The 22,976-nt window shown below is 40.5% G+C and overlaps 1 protein-coding gene and 2 long non-coding RNA genes across 4 annotated transcripts in view; 2 read left to right on the forward strand and 1 right to left on the reverse strand.

Moving 5' to 3' along the window:
• The window catches only part of LOC105498841 (serine palmitoyltransferase long chain base subunit 1), a 74,601-nt gene that overhangs the window by 46,233 nt on the left and 5,392 nt on the right, over window positions 1–22,976 (forward strand). The window contains exons 8-13 of the mRNA XM_011771193.2: window positions 3,517–3,606; window positions 9,522–9,629; window positions 11,871–11,966; window positions 12,319–12,415; window positions 13,532–13,586; window positions 21,293–21,410. Of these exons, the coding sequence (XP_011769495.1) occupies window positions 3,517–3,606; window positions 9,522–9,629; window positions 11,871–11,966; window positions 12,319–12,415; window positions 13,532–13,586; window positions 21,293–21,410 (564 nt within the window). The remainder of the gene's footprint in view (window positions 1–3,516; window positions 3,607–9,521; window positions 9,630–11,870; window positions 11,967–12,318; window positions 12,416–13,531; window positions 13,587–21,292; window positions 21,411–22,976) is intronic.
• LOC139358076 (uncharacterized) lies at window positions 12,992–14,820 on the reverse strand. Of its 2 annotated transcripts, XR_011612323.1 has the most exons (4): window positions 14,683–14,820; window positions 13,724–13,781; window positions 13,254–13,459; window positions 12,992–13,128 (listed from the first exon to the last, which is right to left on the reverse strand). It is a non-coding gene; the product is annotated as an uncharacterized lncRNA (long non-coding RNA). The 2 variants fall into 2 exon arrangements; XR_011612324.1 differs by lacking the exon at window positions 13,724–13,781.
• On the forward strand, window positions 13,593–20,745 carry LOC139358077 (uncharacterized). Its single transcript, XR_011612325.1, has 2 exons — window positions 13,593–14,382; window positions 17,316–20,745. It is a non-coding gene; the product is annotated as an uncharacterized lncRNA (long non-coding RNA).

Here is a 22,976-nt window from a genome sequence, read left to right on the forward strand (position 1 = left end):
ATTGAGGGGAGGTAATCCAAGCAGCTTTCTAAGAGATCAAGAGAGGCTGAAAAACAGCATGCGCTTAGTGAGGCGGGGAGATGTCTACTCATAGCCGGGCGTAATGACACCAAAACTTACTAGGCCTTTAATGACATATACCTAGTGAATTCAGAATAGGCTTATTCACACCAGAATAAATCATGTATCAATTACATGAGGAAAGAATGGCAGCAAGCTTATTTTATTAATATATGAACAAAGTGAAGCCCTTTCTCCCCACCCCACCTGTATCCTGCTCTGAGCAGCTGCTGCCCGTGGGAAATGACTGCCCCAACATGGTCTCCTTTCAGCTTGCAGCCCTGGTTTCAGCTCTTTCCTCTCAGGAGCCTAACATAACCTCAGGTGATGGTGGTTTGGAAGTAGCTCCTTGGTGTTCTGATTAGAGTGAAACAGAGGAAGTGTGTTCAGAGCATCGTTGTTAAAATTATAATTGATTTTCCCCTGATGACATGGGTAAGTAAAGTAGCTCAGGTCTGTGGCTCTGAGCAGAGCACCATGATGTGTGTCTTCATCTCAGACACAGTTTCAGGTGGACTTTGCCAGTGCAACACATTCATAACTAGAATAAATTATAAAAATGCTCGTCACATTTCTTAATTTTATGTTAATTTTCAATTTTCCAAATATTTGCATTATTCATTTAGGATTCTGTCATCTTTGTTCAGATGTCAGCCTGAGTGCATCACTTCATGAATATACACATTCTCATGATGAATATGCATGATCTTGCCGTTTTATACTTAATCTGCTGTAGGCTAATGTTTCACATTTACAGAGTTTAGAAAAACCTATAGGGAAAATCTGAAAACTGAGCCCATTCCACTGGTTAATTTCTTTCTACAAAGTATAAAAAGATGTTTCTTACGATTATGCAGTAATAGAATGCTAGTCTGTATTCAGTAATAGAATTGCAGTCTGCTGCCATTTGTTTTGCCAAGTTAGTATTATATAAATTTGGAAAACATCAGATTCAGGTTTTGTATGTGCTCTTTTTCTACAAGATCCGTAAGCCATAGAACTTTTTTTTTTAATGAGCAACAACAAGAAATAAAATTAAATATCTTGAAACTTATTTCTACTTTATAATTTTTCCTTTTTTACTAATTTATATTTTTCTTGATGAGAGCAGGCTTTCTAAGTAACTTTACATTTTGGTTTTTAGAAATACTCATTTGCAATTTTATTTTCACATAAATAATCTGGTCATTAATACTTTGAATGTTTTCTTTGTCCATTTCCCAAGTGCTGTGGTTCATAAATTGTTTTTTATCCCTTTTCCTACAGGGTTCTTTTGTGCCATATTAATTCTTCTTAAAGAATGGTCAGTGGATATGAACAGTAGTTCATAAAAGGAATACACATAACTATGAACAAGTGAAAAATAGCCTAGACTCACTAATAATTAAGGAAATTAGGCTAGGAGTTTTGCCTGTTAAATTAGGGCATGTTTTTAATAGTAGTAGTCAGTGCCAACACAGATGTGTTGAGACAAAGAGTCTATGACTCTGGAAAGAGTTTAAATTAGCACTTCTTTTCTAGAAGGTAAATTGGCAGATGCATTCCAGGATCCAAGTAATTCCATGCCGTTTGACCCATTCCTGTGGTGGTGTCTTTAAAAAATTATCAGAAATGATGTCACATATTGAGGGATATTCATATTGTGATATGAAAAAGCAAATGAGGGAAACAACTAAATCCAACATTAGGGAAATAGTTAAGTAGTTTATGGTATATCCATAGGCAGAACATCTCCATTAAAATCATGTAATCCGAAATAATTTAGAAATGCTCACAGTATAATGTTTTTAAAAGCAGGTCCTAAAACTACAGTAAAATCCTGATTCTGAACAAAGTAATTTATATGTTTATGCAAGAAAGACAAAAATTATCACCATGTGGTATGATTAGCTAATTTATTTGTTTTTTGTACTTTTCCATTTCCCAAAATTTGAATATTTTTAAATCTAAGAAAAATGTTTTTCCTTAAAGACAGGCAGAGGTAGCATGCCCTGTGTAGAAATTAGGGTGGCACCTCTTCATCAGTCACTTCTAACATATTGCTAGCTCCCCAGCTTTCAGTTGTGAGTTGACAGAGTAAAGATGATTGAGCAACATCAGTGATGTATACTTTTTTATTCCTCAACAAACTTTTTTTTTTTTAGTGCTACTGCTGTGGGTTGTAAAATACTCCTTTAAAGCGTTGCTCTGATACTTTCTAATTCTGATCATTTCTAATTGTCCATTGGAGCAGAAGCTTAGAGGCAAGAAACCTCTGAGTAAGAAGGTAATGGCAAACTCTATCTGTGGATCTCAGGGTTTTTTGCAGTCCCGCACACCTGAACCATGTACAGTTTCATACATGTGAGAGATTTATTAGTGACTTGCTCTGAGCGGAGTGTGTGAAGGTGTGTGTTTTTTGAAAAGAAGACCTTGGCCGGGTGCAGTGGCTCACACCTGTAACCCCAGCAGTTTGAGAGGCCAATGTCAGTAGATCAAGAGGTCAGGAGTTCAAGACCAGCCTGGCCAACATGGTGAAACCCCATCTCTACTAAAAATACAAAAATTAGCTGGGCGTGGTGGCAGTTGCCTGTAATCCCAGCTACTCGGGAGGCTGAGGCAGAGAATTGCTTGAACCTGGGAGGCGGAGGTTACAGTGAGCCGAGATGGCACCACCGCACTCCAGCCTGAGTGACAGAGCGAGACTCCGTCTCAAAAAAAAAAAGAAAAGGAGACCTCTCTACCCCACAGCCGAGGAACATCACTGGACAAAGTCATAGTCAAATTTTACTTGATCCGATAATAGATCAGTGGGGAGTGAGGAAGGAACAGGGTTGCCCCTTGTTTTGGGAGGTGAAGGAAAACAGGGTTTGAGTTTTGTAACTTTTTGTTATGGAAAAATGCCAACATAGAATAAGGAAACACAGTGGTATAGTGAAGCCCCCCATACCCTTCTCCCAGCTTTGTTATCAGCATTACATCATTCTTGTGCCATCTGTTCCTCACCCCATCTTCATGATGATGATCTTCATTATAGTTGTTCTGGGTAAAATTGACAGACATTGAATCATATGAATACAGCTATACAATTTTGACCAGTGATTATACCCATGTAACCCGGGAATGTCGGCTCCATTATGATGTAAAACATTCCCATTTCTTTACAGAGTTCCCTTAGGCCCCTTCCCAGTTGGAGGGTTGAAGGGTTTTGTTTGTGTTTTAATATTCTCAGAGTGCCTAATTAGTTTGTGTGTGTGTGAGGTCATCCAGCTAATGCTGTGAGCTGAGAAACGTGTCTGAGAGAAGATAGCACTGTTGTTCATCTCAAAATAACCCGTCACAAACACTGAGCTTTCAGTTCATTCGGAATATTTTTTTAGGAATAAATCTTGGAAGGTGAAAGTGCTGGGGAATATTTAACAGATCTTGTCTTTAGAGTTACTGAAATGTAAGATGTCTGCTTTTTCTCTTTTAAAGAATCCTCGCAAGGCTCGTGTAACTCGGCGTTTCATTGTAGTAGAAGGATTGTATATGAATACTGGAACTATTTGTCCTCTTCCAGAATTGGTAAGCAACCATGTTCAGTCATAATTTTAATATTTGGACTATTTGACACAGGTGCCTTTTGTTTATGACCACTTTTAGTGTATAATGTCTGCGTTGCTTTGCACATTAGGCCTCATAAGCATAATTTGCTCAGATCAGGGAAAAAGAACAACATTGAATGCCAGTGCTGGCCTTCACAGAGTAATCAGGAATGCTCTGTTGCCCAGGCTGGAGTGCAGTGGTGTGAACCCAGCTCATTGCAGCCTTACCCTCCTGGGCTCAAGTGATCCTTCCACCTTAGCTTTCTGAGTTAGCTGGGACTACAGGCACATGCCACCGCACCTGGCTCATTTTTCCCTTTTTTGTGGAGTCAGAGCCTCACTGTGTTACCTCGGCTGGTCTCAAACTCTTGGACTCAAGCAATCCTCCCGCCTCAGCCTGCCAAAGTGCTGGTATTACAGGTATGAGCCACCATGCCTAGCCAAGACTTAGCTTTTTTTTTTTGAGATGGAGTCTCGCTCTGTCGCCGGATCTTGGCTCACTGCAAGCTCCACCTCCCGGGTTTACGCCATTCTCCTGCCTCAGCCTCCCGAGTAGCTGGGACTACAGGAGCCTGCCACCATGCCCGGCTGATTTTTTTTTTTTTTTTTTGTATTTTTTAGTAGAGATGGGGTTTCACCGTCTTAGGATGGTCTCGATTTCCTGACCTCGTGATCCACCAGCCTCAGCCTCACAAAGTGCTGGGATTACAGGCGTGAGCTACCACGCCCAGCCTTTTTTTTTTTTTTTTTTGAGACAGAGTCTTGCCCTGTCACCAGGCTGGAGGGCAGTGGCACCATCTTGGCTCACTGCAACCTCCGCCTCCCTGGTTCAGGCAGTTCATTCTCCTGCCTCAGCCTCTCGAGTAGCTAGAACTACAGGCGTGTGCAGCCACCCCCAGCTAATTTTTGTAGTTTTAGTAGAGACTGGGTTTCACCATGTCGGCTAGGATGGTCTCGATCTCTTGACCTCGTGATACACCCACCTTGGCCTCCCGAAATGCTGAGATTACAGGCGTGAGCCACCACGTTGGCCCTACTTAGCTTTTAAGATCCAGCTTTATTTAGGTGAAATCAACGTGTAAAATACACCTACTTTAAGTGTAAAATTTGATAAGTTTTGACAGATGTATATACATCTCTATCACCATAACCATCACCACCATAGTCAAGATACAGAACATTTTTATGTAAGAAAATGTTTATCCAGAAAGAAAACTTTATCCAGAAAGCTTCCTGATACCTCTTTGTAGTAAGTACCCATGTTGGCCCCAGACAGCCATTAATCTACTTTCTCTTCCTGTAGATTAGTTTTCCCTTTTATAGAATTGTGTATGAATGAAAGCATAGCTTGCTTTTTTTGTTTGTTTGAGACGGAGTTTCGCTTTTGTTGCCCAGGCTGGGGAGTGCAATGGCACGATCTTGGCTCACTGCAACCTTCGCCTCCTGGGTGCAAGCGATTCTCCTACCTGAGCCTCCCAAGTAGCTGGGATTACAAGCATGTGCCCCCACGCTCGGCTAATTTTGTATTTTTAGTAGAGACTAGGTTTCTCCATGTTGGTCAGGCTGGTCTTGAACTCCTGATCTCAGGTGATCCACTCTCCTTGGCCTCCCAGAGCTGCGGGATTACAGGCGTGAGCCACCGTGCCTGGCCAAAACTTAGCTTTTTGGTAGTGAAAGCAACATAACTGTTTTTAGAAACCATGACCATTGAAATTTCGTTTATTGAGGTGAAATTCACATAACACAAAGTTAACCAATTTAAATTGTACAGGACAGTGACATTTATTACATTTACCATGTGTGCAATCATCAGCTCTAGGTCAAAACCTTTTCATGTCTCGCAAAGAAGACCTCAAACCCATTAAACAGTCACTCCCCGTTTTCTTCTCCCTCTAGCTCCCAGCAACCACCAATCTGCTTTCTATCTCTATGGATTTACCTTTTCTGGTCATTTCCTATAAATGGCATCGTATAATATATGACCTTTTCTTTCTGGCTTCATTCACTTAATGTTTTTAAAGTTCATTAACATTGTATACCATGTATCAGTATTTCATACCTTTTTAATGCTAAGTAATAGTCCACTGTAGGGATAATACCACATTTTGTTTTATATGTTCATCCACAGATGGATATTTGGGTTCTTTCTACCTTTTTGCTTTTGCGAATAGTGCTGTTGTGAACATTTGTGTATAGGTATTTGTTTGAATTCCTGTTTTCAGTTCTTTCATGTATATATCTAGCAGTGTAATTGCTGGATTATATGGTAATTCTGTTTAACTTAATGAGGAACTGACATACTGTTTTCCACAGCGATTGCACCATTTTACATTCCTGTCAGCTATGTACCAGGGGTACAGTTTCTCTACATCTTTGTCAGAACTTATATTTTCTAGGGTTTTTTGTTGGTTTGTTTTAGCCATCCTAGTGAGTGTGAGGTAGTATCTCACTGTGGTTTTGATTTGTGTTTCCCAAATGACTAATGATGTTGAGCCTCTTTTCTTGTTTTGTTTGTTTGTTTGTTTGGCCATGTGTATATCTTTGGAGACGTATCTATTCAAGTGCTTTGCCCATTTTTTAAAATTGGGTTGTTCGTCTTTTTGTTTTTAAAAGAATTCGTTATATATTCTGGATACTAGATGTTTATCAGATACATGATTTGCAAATATATTCTCCTATTTTGTGGGGGTTTGTTTCGTTTATTTGATACTGTCCTTTGACACACAATTTTTAAAATTTTGATGATGTCCAATTTATCTGTTTTGTTGTTGCTTGTGCTTTTGTGTTTTATTTTAAAATCTTTGTTTAATCTGGCCGGGCATGGTGGCTCACGTCTGTAATCCCAGCACTTTGGGAGCCAAGGCAGGTGGATCATTTGAGGTCAGGAGTTCGAGACCAGCCTGGCCAACATGGTAAAACCCTGTCTCTACTAAAAATACAAAAAAAATTAGCCAGGCATAGTGGTACACGCCTGTAATCCCAGCTACTCGAGAGGCTGAGGCAGGAGAATTGCTTGAACCTGGGATGCGGAGGTTGCAGTGAGCCAAGATCACACCAGTGCACTCCAGCCTGGGTGGAGTGAGACTCCATCTCAAAAAAAAAGAAAAAAAAAATCTTTGTTTAATCCAAAATTATCAAGATTTACTGCTGTGTTTCCCCCTAAGAGTTTATAGTTTTCTTTTTTTTTTCTTTTTTGAGACGGAGTCTCGCTCTGTTGCCCAGGCTGGAGTGCAGTGGCGGGATCACAGCTCACTGCAAGCTCCGCCTCCCAGGTTTACACCATTCTCCTGCCTTAGCCTCCCGAGTAGCTGGGACTACAGGTGCCCGCCACCTCGCCTGGCTAGTTTTTTGTATTTTAGTAGAGACAGGGTTTCACCGTGTTAGCCAGGATGGTCTTGATCTCCTGACCTCGTGATCCGCCCGTCTCGGCCTCCCAAAGTGCTGGGATTACAGGCTTGAGCCACCGCGCCCGGCCGAGTTTATAGTTTTCAATCTTACATTTAGGTCTGTAGTTCATTTGAGTTCATTTTTGCATGTGCGATGATGAATAGGTCATCAAGTGGTTATCCAGTTTTGCCTGCATCATTTGTTGAATGTTTTTCCCCATTGACTGGTCTTGGCACCCTTGTGGAAATTAATTGACCATAGACGTATGGGTTTATTTCTAGACCCTATTCTGTTTCATTCTTTGCTATATATCTGTCCTTATGCCAGTACTACACTGTGTCAATTATTGTAGCTTTGTAGTAGGTTTGAAATCAGGACATGTGAGTTCAACTTTTTTCTTTTTCAAAATTGTTTTAGCTGTTTGGGGTCTCTTGACATTCCATTTGAATTTTAGGATTAGCTTTTCCATTTCTGTAAAAGGTATTGTTGGGATTTTGGCGGGGATTGCATTGAATATGTAGTCACTTTGGGAAGTATTACCATCTTAATGATAATAAGTCTTCCAGTCTATGAACTTGGGATGTTTCCATTTATTTAGATATTTCCTTCAGCAATGTTGTGTGGTTTTTAGTATACATATCCTGCACCTCTTTGGTTAAATTCATCAATAAGTATTTGATTTTTTTATTCTATTATAAATGGAATTGTTTCCTTAATTTCCTTTTTAGATTGTTTACTGCTGGTTTATAGAAATACAACAGACTTTTGTGTATTGCTTTTGCATAATGTAACTTCTGCTGAATTTTTTAGCTCGACTAGTACTTTTGTGGATCTTATTCTATATATAAGATTACGCCATCTGTGAATAGAGATAGTTTTACTTGTTTCTTTTCAATCTGGATGCCTTTTATCTTTCTTGCCTGATTGTCCTGGCTAGGACCTCGACTACAGTGTTGACTAGAGGTGGTGAAAGTGAGCATCTTTGTTTTGTTCCTGCTCTTACAAGGAAAGCTTTCGGTCTCCTATCGTTGAGTATGATGTTAGCTGTGAGTTTTTTATAATAACCTTTTATCGGGTTGAGGAAGTTCCTTCCCATTTTTAATTTATTGAGTGTATTATAATGAGAGGTTGTTGGATTTTGTCAAACGTGTTTTTCTGCATTTATTGGGATGATCTTGTGGGGTTTTTTTCCCCTACATTCTACTAATGTGTATGTAATACATATTTTATTTTTCCATGTTGAACCACCCTTGCATTCGGCCATTGAGATTTTAATCTAGGAGTCTATTAATTGAATAAGGATTCAAAATAAGGATTTCATATGTTATTTTTTAATTTTTTCACTTTCTGAAGAAATCTAAATATATTTTAAGTGTCAGTAGAAGAGACGTATTTGTTTTCTTCTTTCTGTTTTTGTAAGAGTGTCAGTGGTTGATGGAATAATGTGAGGGAGGTAGTGAACCAGAGGTACTAGGACATATACTGTAGGACTACAGTAATGAAGCAGTACTGATGGACAGATACACAGCCAGAGCAGTGAAACTAAAGATGAAGTGTAGGAACAGCTCAAGTGTAGGTAAGCACTCAAGCTGGGCATGGTGGTTCACACCTTTAATCCCAACACACTGGGTGGCTGAGGTGGCAGAATCACTTGAACCCAGGAGGTCAAGGCTGCGGTGAGCCATGATCCTGCCACTGCACTGCAGCCTGGGTGGCAGAGCAAGACTCTGTCTCAAAAAAAAAAAAAAAAAAAAATCAGTATTGTGCTGTCTGTTGTTAAGTTGAATCATTTTAGACCATCTAAAGTACAATTGATTCTCATCATTCACTCTACTTAATATTCTGTAAAGTTGCCATGAACACTGGAATAAGAAATACTAAACTATTGCTGCTTGGCAAATTATAGGGTTAGGTTCCTCTGAGCCTCTGGTTACAACATTTTCATCAACCAGTTGACACAAAACTCGCTTTATGTGTGTTTTTGTTTAAAGGTGTCTTATTTAAAGTCTGTTGATTCATTGCACTACAACTCATGCCTGAACAGAGCTTCTCTAACACACAAATTTTCTCCATGAGGGACATCACAGCCTTTGTGCACTAGGAGTAGTAGACGGCACTTTAGCATGACACTTGGGGGCCACTCTCAATAGCAAACTCACCAACAAAAAACACAGAAGTCCAAAAAAGTGGCAATAAATAGACCTTCCATAGGGTACTAATTCACAGGATCAGAGCTGAAACAGTTGCCCTTTCACCCTCACCTGGGAAAACACGCGTCAGGTAATTCAAATTCTTCACTGCTCTGCACATGCACATGTCTGTGATGACAGGAAGAAAGTGTTGATTTGGAGGTTGCAAATAATTTTAATAAGTAGATGAATTTGCACATACAGAATTCACAAGAATCGAGGATCAGCTGTACATACTTTTTAATCTTAATTTTTTTCTTCATAATAATGTTCTATATGATGCTAATCATTAGTATCCTAACCTTTATATAACACTTAGGTTAAGTTAAAATACAAATACAAAGCAAGAATCTTCCTGGAGGAAAGCCTTTCGTTTGGAGTCCTAGGAGAGCATGGCCGAGGAGTCACTGAACACTATGGAATCAATGTAAGTTCTCCTTTTTAGGAACGTTTCACTTCTTATGGGAGACATGTAGTTCCATTCTGTGAGGCATATATTTTTATAGGCACAAGACAGCACTCCTTACCAGTTTGAAGGGTCACGAAACTTTGGTGTCTGTCACCTCAGTGAGCCCAGGATGGGTCTAGTCAGCCAGAAGAGGGAACCCCATCTTCCTTCTGAACTTATTAACTCAGAGTGGGTAGTCAGGGTTTGTGCTGTGTTTGCAAAATTGCATTTGAATTGGCCTTTAGTGTCTCTTCTCTAGAAATGGTTAAATGTTGCCTTCCAATTATTTCTTAAAATCATCAAGAATTTCCTGAGTAGTCTTTTCAGAAGTATTCATGACAGCAGAGAAACAGTACTGTTTCTAGTATTTAAAAATCTGTATTCTATATAATATGTTTGTGGGAGGTAGATACAGTTGTGTGTGTGTGTGTGTGTGTGTGTCTGTGTCAGTGTGTGCGTGTGTCAGTGTGTGTGTGTCAGAAACAGCACTGGCATGCATTCAGCAAAACCTCTTAAAGTCCCAAACAGAGTGAGGTGTCATGTTTCCTTTTCTGAGGGAAATGGACCCAGACTGCCCACAGTGCCTAGTGAGTGGGTTTTGCTCCTGGAGCCTCAGGGCAGAGGAAGTCAGCCAGTCTTCAACAGCTGTCTTACCAACCACCAAGGGAAGAGTTCCAGAAAGCTTTTTCTCCAAAACATGCGCATAAGAGCTGTGCAACCTATGTTGCAGAGTTGAAATATAAAACATAAATTGCCTTAGATTATCTACGTCCCACTACTATGTAGTCCCAGAGAAAAATGTAGAGCAGAGTGAATATCCTGAGAGGCTGGATATAAGCACCTCCTCCAAGGCAGACTGACATTCAGCAGTTACATGCACCGAGGAGATAAATGGAATAAATGGAAGTGTAATTCAAGCAAATTTAGCAGTACACAACAGCCTTTTTTAAGGCATGAAAATGTTTATGAAGGAAAAAACTCGAACTTCACTGTTGTAGTTTTCTGAATGCTTCTAGCAGTTGTCACTGAGGAAATACTCACAAGCGCCTGAGAGTAGAGAGCGGAATGTGTGGACTTTATTTGGATCCCGATTCAAACAGATGCTGTTAAAAGAAAATTTGGTGAGACAATCAGAGATAATTTGAACACTGAATATTTGAATATATTTAACATCAAATTTACATTTAACATTTAAAAATTGTTAACGTCTTAAGTATGATAGTAGTTTTGTGATTATGTTTTTGAAAGAGTTTTTATCGTTAAGAAATACACAGTGAAATGTTTATAGATGAAACCCCATGAAGTCTGGGATTCACTACAAAGAAATGATGATGGTGGTAGGGGATATAGATGAAGCAGCGTTGTCCTTGAGTTTATAATGATTGAATCTGGGTGATGGGGATTCTTTGTTCTGTTCTACTTTGTTCAGGCTTGAAATTTTTCGCAATGAAAGGTTTAAAAACATTTTTTAAAAAGAGCAGGAGTGCACAGTTTCTCTGTTGGATCTATGAAACACTGAGGAAAACACTAGCTGTGTTCTGACAGTCCATTAACATGCCTATCAGTAAGTAGTGATTGAATGCCTACTCTGTGCCCAGAATGGACCTCGGTGCCGAGGGCTGCAGCCGAAGATGAGCACCAAAGGAGTTCTGAGTGGTCAGAAAGATGTAGGACTCAAAGCCCATTAGGTCATTAGAGCACATTAGGTTCTTCTGCTGTCCAGTCGGTCAAAGATTCCATCGCCACGACGTTTGGATAAATTGATTTATGAAATGCTGAAAATCATGTTGAATACAAGAATAAAGTGCTCAAAACTTCAAGAGACTTATTTTTATTTATCTCAGGTGCATCCCATGGGGAAGGCCAGCTAGACCACTGTTTTAGCAAGGAAATAGTCTTATTTTGTACCTGTGACTGCTTTTAATTTTGAACAGCTTTGGGTTTTATCTTATAATTTATTTGTCTTTGCTATGAGTTAATTTGTCATGTATAATGAAATGGTAAAAATATATAAAATGAGACAGTTTCAGAGATGGGCCATGAAACTACAGTTCATTCAGCGATAGATGTTATATGGTTTATTTTTTATTTTCATGTAGATAGGTAGTTTGAATCCAGATGTTAACAGACATTTGATGCTATTAAATTTTGTCTCTAGGGCTGAAGTTGGCCTTTTTTTTTTTTTACACTGTGGAATAACTGTCACTCCTTTTCTGGCAGATTGATGATATTGATCTTATCAGTGCCAACATGGAGAATGCACTTGCTTCTATTGGAGGTTTCTGCTGTGGCAGGTCTTTTGTAATTGACCATCAGGTGGGTTCTTTTTTAAAAAAGGAGCTAAAACTGAAACTAATTTCTCCATTGGTCACCTCAAAATATAACTTTGAAATACAAAATTTTACTTAGTTTATCACACAATTTTTATTTAAATGTCAATTTTTAAAGAATCATTCAAAATACTTTCTATTTAGAAATGATTTCTCATTTAACAAAAAATCTTGTTTCTGTTACACGTATCATGTTTATTTATGGCTGGATCTTACCCCCGTCACCACATGTACACGCTGTTCAGTAGTTGTTTTAGAGAACTGATGCCTTAAAAATGTTTACCTAGAAAGGGCAGAGAATGTATATATGTGTCTTCAACTGATTTGTTTCTTCTCAGCGACTTTCCGGCCAGGGATACTGCTTTTCAGCTTCGTTACCTCCCCTGTTAGCTGCTGCAGCAATTGAGGCCCTCAACATCATGGAAGAGAATCCAGGTATAACCCTTGAAAAACCCGAGAAATCAAAGAGATTTCAGGTTACATTAGTTGTGTTACGGATTTACTTACTGGAGAAATTATTTGCCAGACAAAACTGGTTTGCAATTACACTATCTGGCCTTCGAAGGAAGAGTGGCAGTGAAGAAGCTGTTCCTGCCCCGGGGACTTGGGGTCAGAGCTTTTCTCCTGTGCTTAGAGCCAGAGCCAGAGCCAGAGCCAAAGCAAGGCTGGCTCAGATAGTGGGTGGAGATACTGGGAGGAGGAGGGGCTCTCAGCCACTTCTGGGCCTAAATGTTCCATTGGTGTAAATAAGCCAGTCCTTATTTGGTTAATAGTTTTTTGAGAAATCAGCTGAAGCATGCTCCTTTTTTATCTGTGTAATTTTATAAATATTGTGAGTTTTCGCCTTTAGCCTTTGAATCATCAGTTGGTACCGAAGCCAAGCCCGGTTTACCAGCAAAGAACTTACTCAGTGGGAAAAATAAAAAGTCTAAGAATTTAAAATGTGGCCTTTGGCTATGACAGGGCCACCTCTGCAAAGCTTAACACAGAAAGGGAGCTGCAGGCCCTACCCGGTAAAGTATTTCTGAATCTTCATCACTGATACAGAGAACCAAAAGATGTATGTCTCTGTGCTCATTCATATGCTTGCTTCTCAGATGGCCTGGCACTCCTAAATTCTCTTCAGATACTTTAGTTTTGGGATTTTCCTTGAATAAAAAAGGAAAATATCAAGAAAAGATTGTAAAAATTACTACAGTTGATTTTTTACCAAATTGTTTAGGATAAAGAAATAAGCAGTAAATTTGTGCCCTTTGATTCTTAGCCAGATTACCTGTAGGATCTTGATGAGAGCAAGAGGCATTGATTGCTCTTGAAAGCATCATTCCAGGTTTGTTGGAAGTGGGATAGTGAGGTGAGAAGGGGCCAGTTAGCATGCACCGGAGACGAAGCCTGGGCCTTCAGGGGAGCGTGGGTTCCTGGCTCTGTTCGTATGTAGAAGGATTTGCAGCATTTTAAATTGATGAACTTGATCTGGGTCTTCAAAAATATTTTTAGGTTAGTACTATCATACGTTCCAAGGAGACTCTCAAATGTATTTTTTTCATCTAGGTATTTTTGCAGTGTTGAAGGAAAAGTGCAGACAAATTCATAAAGCTTTACAAGGGTGAGTTTTATATATTTTCAACCAACATAAAGTTTATCTGCACAACACTTAAACAACTAATGAAAAGTTTTAAATTTATAGTCTTGGGTCAGTTTGACCAAATTGCAAGTAAGAAACCAAAAACTTAGTTCACTCACATTGGTTTATTTGTATAGAACCAGATCATCTGTTTTAAAGAATCATGACTTTGTTTTTCTGAAAATGAAACAAACTCATTAATAAAATATTACAACAGTACAGAAGATAGAAAGATGAAAATAACAACCCAACGTCTTACCACTGGAAATAACCAGGGTAAACATTGAAGCATCTCTCCATGTCCGCACACATACAGGGATGCCATTATATATTACATAATTAGATGACTGGGTTCATACCATCTGTGTTACTTTTTAGTAAATTACTAAGTTTTAACACAAGAAAAATAAGTGAAATTTTGTGAATGTTTCTTTTTTCTTTCTTTTTTTAAACTACACAAGAGTCACTCTTTAAGATTCCTCTGTAGTTAAAAAAAGATCGAGGTTGGTGCTGTCTCCATGCACATTCCTGGTCTTATAGAAAGTGATTTCACATTGCCCAAGGTATTTCTTTTTGCCTTTCCTAAGGTGAGACATGCTTTCTTGGTCATGAAAGTCATCTCTCTGTTCCAGATACGGAAACTGGAGACTTTAACTAAAAGAAAAGGACAATTGATAAATGAGTACATCACAGCTGTTCCAGATAAAGAAGGGGCAGAGACAATTAAAGTTCTGGGTGTGTCTGTGTGATAGTAACAGCAGTTCTTGCATGATTTATGGTAGGGAGATATATTTGTATTGGTTCCAGTTCCATTGGTTTGTGAAATATTAATATGCCAACACAGCCTAGCATATTGGAGTCACTGGAAATTGATCAGCGGCAGCCTCACATACCCTTCACTCTATGGTGTTAACCTGTCTTAGTTTCTAAGTCCAATCCTCCACTTTTCCCAGCTCTGTCACACTTTTTCTTTCCAAAATTCCTAACCCTCTGTCTTCACTCCCCTCACTTTCAGCTAACAACCTGGCCTTATGCTGTCACTTGGGACTCTGTCATATTTCCTGACAAATCTACACACCTATGGGTATCTGAACCAGTCTTCCCTCCTGTAGACCAATAAATGTTGCTCCAACAACCACAGGCCCTTTTTTAAGGACTGAGTGCCTTTGCTTGTCCCTGCTACTTTGTCATCAGCCTGTTCCCTTTTTTGCATCATTTGATTAGCATTCACGTCCACTTTAAATTCCTCTTGCCTGTCACCCGACATTTCCCTCTGCAACTTCCCATGTCTTTACTCCTCTCAGTAGCTATCATCTCCACGTCTTCATTTGCACTGGCAGCTCTGAGACCTGGCTTCTGCTACTGCCCTTCATCTGGACTGTTTTTGGGGAGGTCTCCACTGACTACTGAATCCAGTGGACCATCTTCAGAGCTCATCTTCATGTCCCCATAGTTTTCAGCACAGGTGACCACTCTTTCCTTCTTTGGACTCTGCTACACTGCACGCCTGGATTTCCTCTTACATCTTTGAATGGTTCCATCTCGGTCTCTGAAGGCTTTCTTTCAACACCTTGTTCTTCGAGGCTTTGTGATTCTGTTCTTCTCATTACCTTCTTCCACACCTGGAGCTCCACATCATTTCATGACACCTGTATGTAGACAGCTCCCAGCTTCATATCTCCACCCTGGACCACTGCAGCTCCAGGTCTCACACCCAGTTGCCTGCTCAGTATCCACAGTTGGAAGGCTCCACGGCACCTCATAGCAAACACGCATTCAAAAGGGTCGCAGGAGCAAACCGTACTGGTATCTAGATGGTTACAGAGAAGAGTGAAAAAACAGCAAAGAGGTCAAAGTTACAGGAGGGAAGGAGTAGGGAATCCAGTGGAAGATGAGGTCTGGGTCCTGGGCCATCCACACACAGAGACTTGTGAGCCCTGATGAGAGCTTTGACACACAGAGAAAGTACTGGCATGGTTTTGAGCAAAAAAGTGACACACCCTGTCGGATACCCTAGCAAAATTACTTTTGCATGGTGTGAAAAAATACATTGAACAGCAATAAGAACAGAAGCAGGGAGACCAGTTAAGAGATTGACGCAGGCGAAAGGTGATGGTGACTCTGACCATGGTGGGATCCATGACGTGAGAAGTCTGGGTATCTTCTGAAGGGAGAGCACACTGGATCTAGCAGTTCATATGCAGGGTGAGTGAGAAAGAGAAGACTCCAGGAGCTTAGGGGGTTTGGTCAAAGTAAGTAGGTAGAGTCGCTAGTGAGAGAGAGGGATAGAACTGGGAGAAACACTTACTGGGGAAGGTCAGCAGTGGTTGTGTTAAGCCCGAAGCGCCTGTCAGACATGGAGTGCAGAGCAGCAGCTGGATGTGCAAGTCTGAAGTGTGAGGAAGAGTACTGAGCTAGAGACAAATTTTTGAGTCTTGGGGTATAGATATTATTTGAAGCATTTCAATGTGAAGAGGTCAGAAACTTAGCCACGACTAGTCCGAGAAAGAGTGACCAGTGAGGAAGACGCAGGCTAGAAGAGCCTAGAGTCCTGGAAGCCAGGGAAGAAATTGCTTATGTAGGAGGTCAGCCTGTGACATGCCACTGCTTACGGGCCAGACCAGATAACAGAACACTGATCCTTTGACTTCATCATGTAAAGGTATTATGACATGGTGAGCAGTTTCACGGGAGTGTGGGGTAAAACGCCTGCTTGAAGGAGGTTCCGGACAGTTGGACACAGCTTAGATGACTGTTTTGAGGAGTTTTTCTCTAAAGAGGTACTGAGAAACAAGATAGTGGCTAGAGAAAGAAATTGGTCAAGAGAAGAATATTTCAGTTTAAGATTACTGAGGTCAATTTCTGAATAACGTCTAGCTAAGTATAAAATATCCTTTCTCCTACTGGTTGGCACTACTGTCTCTATCATATACCAGGTTCCCATTTGTACTTAGATCTGTTTTTGAACTGTCTCTTCCATTCCATTGGTATATTTGCTCATTACTCAGACTGTTTTTATTTTATCTGTTTTTGTCGCTGTTTTGGAATACAGGTTTATCACTAGTGTCTGTTTTTATTACTGTTTTGGAATACAGGTTCCTCCAAAGTTATTGCTAGAATCTTGATTGGAATTGCATTAAATTTTCTGATGAATGTGGAGGGAATTGTCATCATGAACAAGAGCTCTTTAGTTAATTAATCTCCCTTTGTGTGTTTTAATGGAATTCCTATAAAGCCCTTGTACCTTCATGGAACCTTTAAAGGGGATTTTCAGACATCCTATAGATTTTGTTGCTGTTGTGAATGGAGTTGTCTTTTCTCTTATATTTTCTACTTTATTGTTAATTCATAAGAATATTACTGTTTTCTCTAAACTGACCTTATATCCAGGAGTCTTTCTAAACTCTTATTATTTCCAGTAGTTGTTTCATTCTGTTATGATGATGTACATAGAAGTCCTGTTATCTGCAATAATAGTGTTCTCTCTTTGCTTCCTAATGCTTTTACATCTTAGTTCATTTTGTTATTTTATTGCTTTGGTCTGGGTCTCTAAATCTGTATTGAACAGTGGCAATAATAGCAAACATTCTTTTCTTATTCCCAGTATAGAAGCAATTCTTCATTAAATATAAAACATCATGCTATGGGTTTTTGGTGAGTAGCCTTTATCAAATTACTCCTAGTTTTATTTTGTTTTGTGTTTTTTTTAAGAGACGGGATTGCTCTGTGTTGCCCAGGCTAGAGTGCAGTGGCTATTCACAGATATAGTCAACACACTACAGCCTCAAACTCCTGGACTCAGGCAATCCTCCTACCTTCACTTCCCAACTAGTTGGGACTACAGGCATGTACCACTGCACCTGGCTAAATTATTCCTAAATTTGAAGACCTTTTGTTAAAATCGTAAATAAATGTTGAACTTTATCCTTTTTTTTTTTTTTTTTTTTTTTTAACACATCTATTAAGGTAAATCATAAATTTGTCTTATGGCTGAATTACATTGAAATATTTTCTGATGTTAAACCATCCTTGCATTCTTGAGAAAACCCTTCATTATAATATGTTTTTCTCCACTGTTAGATTTATTTAGCTAATATTTTAATTTGACTTTTTATATCTATGTTTATAATTTAAATGGATCTGTAACTTTATACCAATTTTATGTAACATGGGAGTCAGTATTAGGATAGCTTCAGTAGATGATTTGGCTATTTTCCACTCTTTCTACTTCATGGCTCCACTGAGTAAAACATGGCTTAATCGTTTCTTCAAAAGTTGAGAGTAGGTCTCCCACTTTAAGGCCGTATAGGCTTGGAGCCTTTGGTTTGGGGATAGTTGTTGATTATCTCTCATATATCCATATTATTTTAACTTTTTATTTGTGTAAGTTTGGTTTTGTGTGTTTTCATCATAGTGTTTTCTTCCGTATTTTAATGCATTGTCTCATTGCATTGTGTTCTTACTCTTCTTCAGCTTCTTGCATTTAGCTTTTGGTTTTATTTCTTATTTTCTAATAAATATATTAAAGATAAATATTTTCAGAGGCAGTATCTTCAGTGCTTAGTTCTGAGTAATTTTTTTGTTCAATTTTTCTCTAATTTTTCACTTCTCTCATCCCTGAGGTTGAGTTTGGAAAACGAAGTTAACATCCTATGCTGGTTTGCCTCTGTTTTCATTGTAATTGTAGTTATTGGTGTCTGGTTCTCCCTATAGACTGTAAGCACACAGTGTAGACCGTGGCTACCTTGGTGATTGCTCTGTCCCTGGGAGCTAGTCCAGTGCTTGTTTATCCATTGGGATAAGATGATATGTCCAGCAAAGTCTTTTGTTAAAGAGTAATGTAAGGCCGGGCGCGGTGGCTCAAGCCTGTAATCCCAGCACTTTGGGAGGCCGAGACGGGCGGATCACGAGGTCAGGAGATCGAGACCATCCTGGCTAACACCGTGAAACCCCGTCTCTACTAAAAATACAAAAAACTAGCCGGGCGAGGTGGCGGGCGCCTGTAGTCCCAGCTACTCCGGAGGCTGAGGCAGGAGAATGGCCTAAACCCGGGAGGCGGAGCTTGCAGTGAGCTGAGATCCGGCCACTGCACTCCAGCCCGGGCTACAGAGCAAGACTCCGTCTCAAAAAAAAAAGAGTAATGTAATAGACTCTGAAACATGGCTTCTCTGAACTCAAGCTACAACTATGTCCATTTGGTTTTAATTAAACTCATCTGACATTCAGCATCTAGGCAACCAGAGATAGGGCATTTTGTTTAATTCCTTCTCTCACCAGCATGTGAGATGAGACCATTTGATCAAAAAGCACAAGTTAGATTTGGACCTCAGGTGCCTTGTATTTCTTTTTTTTTTTTTTTTTTTTTTTTCTTTTGAGATGGAGTCTTGCTCTGTTGCTCAGGCTGGAGCACGGTGGCACAATCTCAGCTCACTGCAACCTCCACCTCCCAAGTTCAAGCGATTCTCCTGTCTCAGCCTCCTGAGTAGCTGGGGTTACAGGTACTTGCCACCATGCCCGGCTAATTTTTGTATTTTTAGGAGAGATGGGGTTTCACCATGTTGGTCAGGCTGATCTCGAACTCCTGACCTCGTGTTCCCCCCCCGCCTTGGCCTCCCAAAGTGCTGGGATTATAGGTACAAGCCATCATGCCTGGCCGCTTGGTATTTCCTGAGGAAAATTGAGGCCATTTGATTCATATGAAATGCTATTTGGAAAGCAATGTTTTTTTTTTTTTTTCTTGAGACAGAGTCTTGCTCTTGTTGCCCAGGCTGGAGTGCAGTGGCACGATCTTGGCTTACTGTAACCTCTGCCTCCAGGGTTCAAGCAATTCCCCTGCCTCAGCCTCCTGAGTAGCTGGGATTACAGGCGCCCACCACCACACCTGGCTAATTTTTGTATTTTTAGTAGAGACAGGGTTTTACCATGTTGGCCAGGCTGGTCTCGAACTCCTGACCTCTGGTGATCCACCTGCCTCAGCCTCCCAAAGGGCTGAGATTACAGTCATGAGCCACCACACCTGGCTGAAAGCAATTTTTTAATACTCTGAGAATATATGACCTTCAAAAAAAAAAAAAAGATACTTCATGTATGTGTTTAACATGGTCAGAATTTACACAGGAAATGGGTTTTGAAAGTGTATTGCTTAGTTTCTACATTAGTAAAGAACTAACCTAGGAGGTTCCCTCACATTCCACATCCTCAAGATTCCATGATTCAGACCTGTAGGCTGCTTTATTGAGAGATCTAGCATGATGTATTATATTTAAGGGAAGGAGATGCTAATTAATAATGTTCCAAGGGTGATTGGAAGGCCAGGTCAGATGAGTTTCCAGAATTCACATTATTGTAACATGCAGTAGTCATTCTGTAAAGGCTTGTCGAGTCCTAAACTGGGAAGATTCAGTTGTGCTACCTAGTGCTTTTTGTTGTTATTTCATTCTGAGGGAAAAACAAATCATTTTAGGTGAAACAAACTAAATGAAAGGATCTAAAATGTTTAGCCCAGTTTCAAATAGACATGTATCACATTTGTGTCCTAGGAGGTAGGTCAAAACTCAAATAATATTTGTTATCATAGGATAAAATAGACTTTAAGTGAACCTGACTGGATATTAATAATGTGGCATAGCATCTCCTGACAGCTATAGTACAAATACAGGATTTAATTTAATTTAATTTAAAAATACAGGATTTGGCCCCTAAAGATCTGTCTTTGAGAAGCTACAGATTTTTGTGCTGTTAATCCTAAGTGAAAACAAAATAATTTTAATCCAAGTAAAATCTAAAACATAACATGCAAATAAGGACATTTTTCTATCTAAACATATTGCTATTAGTCAAAATATAATGTATGTTTGGTTTTTGTTGGGGTTTTTTTTTTTTTTTTTTTTGAGACAGGGTTTTACTCTGTCACCCAAGCTGGAATATAGTGGCACAATCTAAGCTCACTGCAACCTTGACCTCCTGAGTTCAAGCGATCCTCCCACCTGAGCTTCCCGAGTAGCTGGGACTACAGGTGCAAGCCACTACACCTGGCCCATTTTTGTATTTTTGTTTTTGTTTTGTTTGTAGAGATGGGGCATAATGTTGTTAATGTTAGAAATCATCCCTGTAATTAATGAGAAACAAAATAAAAACTAAAGACGTAGATAATAAGGAAGCATAACATAAACTGTAGTGAGTAGCTTGTGAAGGATCCAGACAGGATGAAAAATAGCAAATGATGGAGCAGAGCCTTCCCTAAAGTGGGTGATGAAGAAGGCCCCAGCAGCGGGCAGTGCTGGAGCTGGGCCCCAGCATGTGCAGCCAGCACAGGGAAGAACAAACATCAGGGGCGAGGGAGCACATGGCAAGGGAATGACAGACCAAGCTGGGGCCCAGAGGACCTATAAGGAGGGGCGCCCAGGCGGGAGTACGGTGCACAGACTCCCTGTTGGGAGGCTGGGGCCATGAGACCCAGTCCTGCACTCAGGAAGCCACATCACAGGCAAACTTTTTTAGAGGAGGAAGCACCGCCAGGGTGCCTCGCTTTGCTTTCTTTGCTGGAATTGGAATAATGCTTCCCGTCAGTCGCAAGCTTCTGTACATTCACTGTGCCTTGACATTGTGGACTTCTAACATTATTTCTCCGTGAGTGATCTTTGAGCCTGGAAGGAACTTATGGCTGTGTGTGTGTTTCCCTTCTTCAGGATTTCTGGATTAAAAGTGGTGGGGGAGTCCCTTTCTCCAGCCTTTCACCTGCAACTGGAAGAGAGCACTGGGTCTCGCGAGCAAGATGTCAGACTGCTTCAGGAAATTGTAGATCAAGTAAGTATCCATTTACTTGAGGAAATCCCCCCACACCACTTCTGCCCTTGCCCCAAGCAATTTTTTAATGTTATTTTTTAAGAAAAGTCTGTTTGCCCTGAGAGAAGAGAGTAGAAAGGAAGATGCTGGTGACCCACTCTGGACATGGAATCTTAATCCTCCAGGTCCTTCCTAGCTTCTGGCCATGGTAACGGGCAGCAGGCCCTCCCATTGGGTCAGTATGTGGCTCCCTCCAAAGTTATTCTGTTTTGTACCACTTTGCATTTAAATATACTTGGCCTCTCCTCTGAAAAATTAGCCTTGCAGAAAACTCACTTGCTCACCGTTTTACAAAGCCAGGCTTTCCTATGTGTAGTTGGGGGAGGCATTGTGTGTGGGCATCGCACACATTCCTGGACAGCTGGCTGTCCCCACAGCACAGCTCAGGGACAGTCCACTCGCAGTCACCCTGAAGTTAGGATGCTCTTGTGTCTTCCAAAAGTTATTTTACTACTAATTGTCTAAGAAACACATCACCAGGGAAACCACTTGCCCATTTTCATCTGGCAGCACTGCCCCTCCAGAGTGCTTCCTGCCCTGGGCACGCGGGTTTACAGTGATGCAGGGACAACAGAAGTTTCTTTAAAAGGGGGAGGAAGAGCAGCGGAGTAACCTAGGCAGGAAGGACTCAGGAGGGGCAGTGGAATGCCACCCACCCTGCTCCCCTCTTCCAAGTCCTGGGATGCTGGACATCTGCTTTCAGAAGGATCTGGACTTTTATGTGGGCTGCTGCTGCTGCTGCTTTTAGAAAAGTCTGACATATACCTAGTATGTATTTGAGAATGCAAATGGGCATGATTCTGCTTCCTTGTCCAGAGGCTGTAGCTATGAGCGATGCTACCAGGTTTCTGGGGTCATAATGGCAGCTACCACCTATCATGTGCCTTTCCGAGGCCAGGCCCTGTCCTAAGCCTCATCTGCCTATACAGCCTCTCAGGCAGGCTCTTCTAGGCCACGTGGCTGTGCAGTATACAGACCGGGTGTGCGGGCAGCCTCTGCTGCCTACCTGGCTTCAGCTGTCCTATGTCCCAAATGTTTGAGCTACATAATCTGGAATAACAGATTTGTGGAGAACTTCATAAAATTTGTGGCCTTCTAGAGTCAGTTACATTAACAAAAACATAAAACAAGCCCCAGGATCTGAGCTTCCTAAAGAAACGTGTCAGATTATGAATGATCAGGCTGGAGCTGCTTATCTTGTGAGGTGAGGAAATGCAGCTGATGTCCCCTCAGGAATGCCTCTGTGGACATGAAGACTCTCTCGACAGGGAAAACATCCCACTGCCTGCTTTACTACCTCATTGTTTGTAACATTCCTTAAATACATACAAACACAAAACTAAGCATGACGTGTTTGTGATTAGAGTTCTCATACAAATGGAAAACCAAAACAAATGTATAATTTAAATACATACTAAATGGACAAGCCAGTAAAATTCCCATTCATTTCGTTACCTTCATGAGGCAGGTGAATTTGTTGTTTTCAATAGACTTGCCCCAGCGGGACAGCTGAGAGCTGTGTTCGCA

This window comes from Macaca nemestrina, chromosome 14 (genome assembly GCF_043159975.1).
Source record: "Macaca nemestrina isolate mMacNem1 chromosome 14, mMacNem.hap1, whole genome shotgun sequence".
In the NCBI taxonomy this organism is placed as follows: Eukaryota; Metazoa; Chordata; class Mammalia; order Primates; family Cercopithecidae; genus Macaca; species Macaca nemestrina.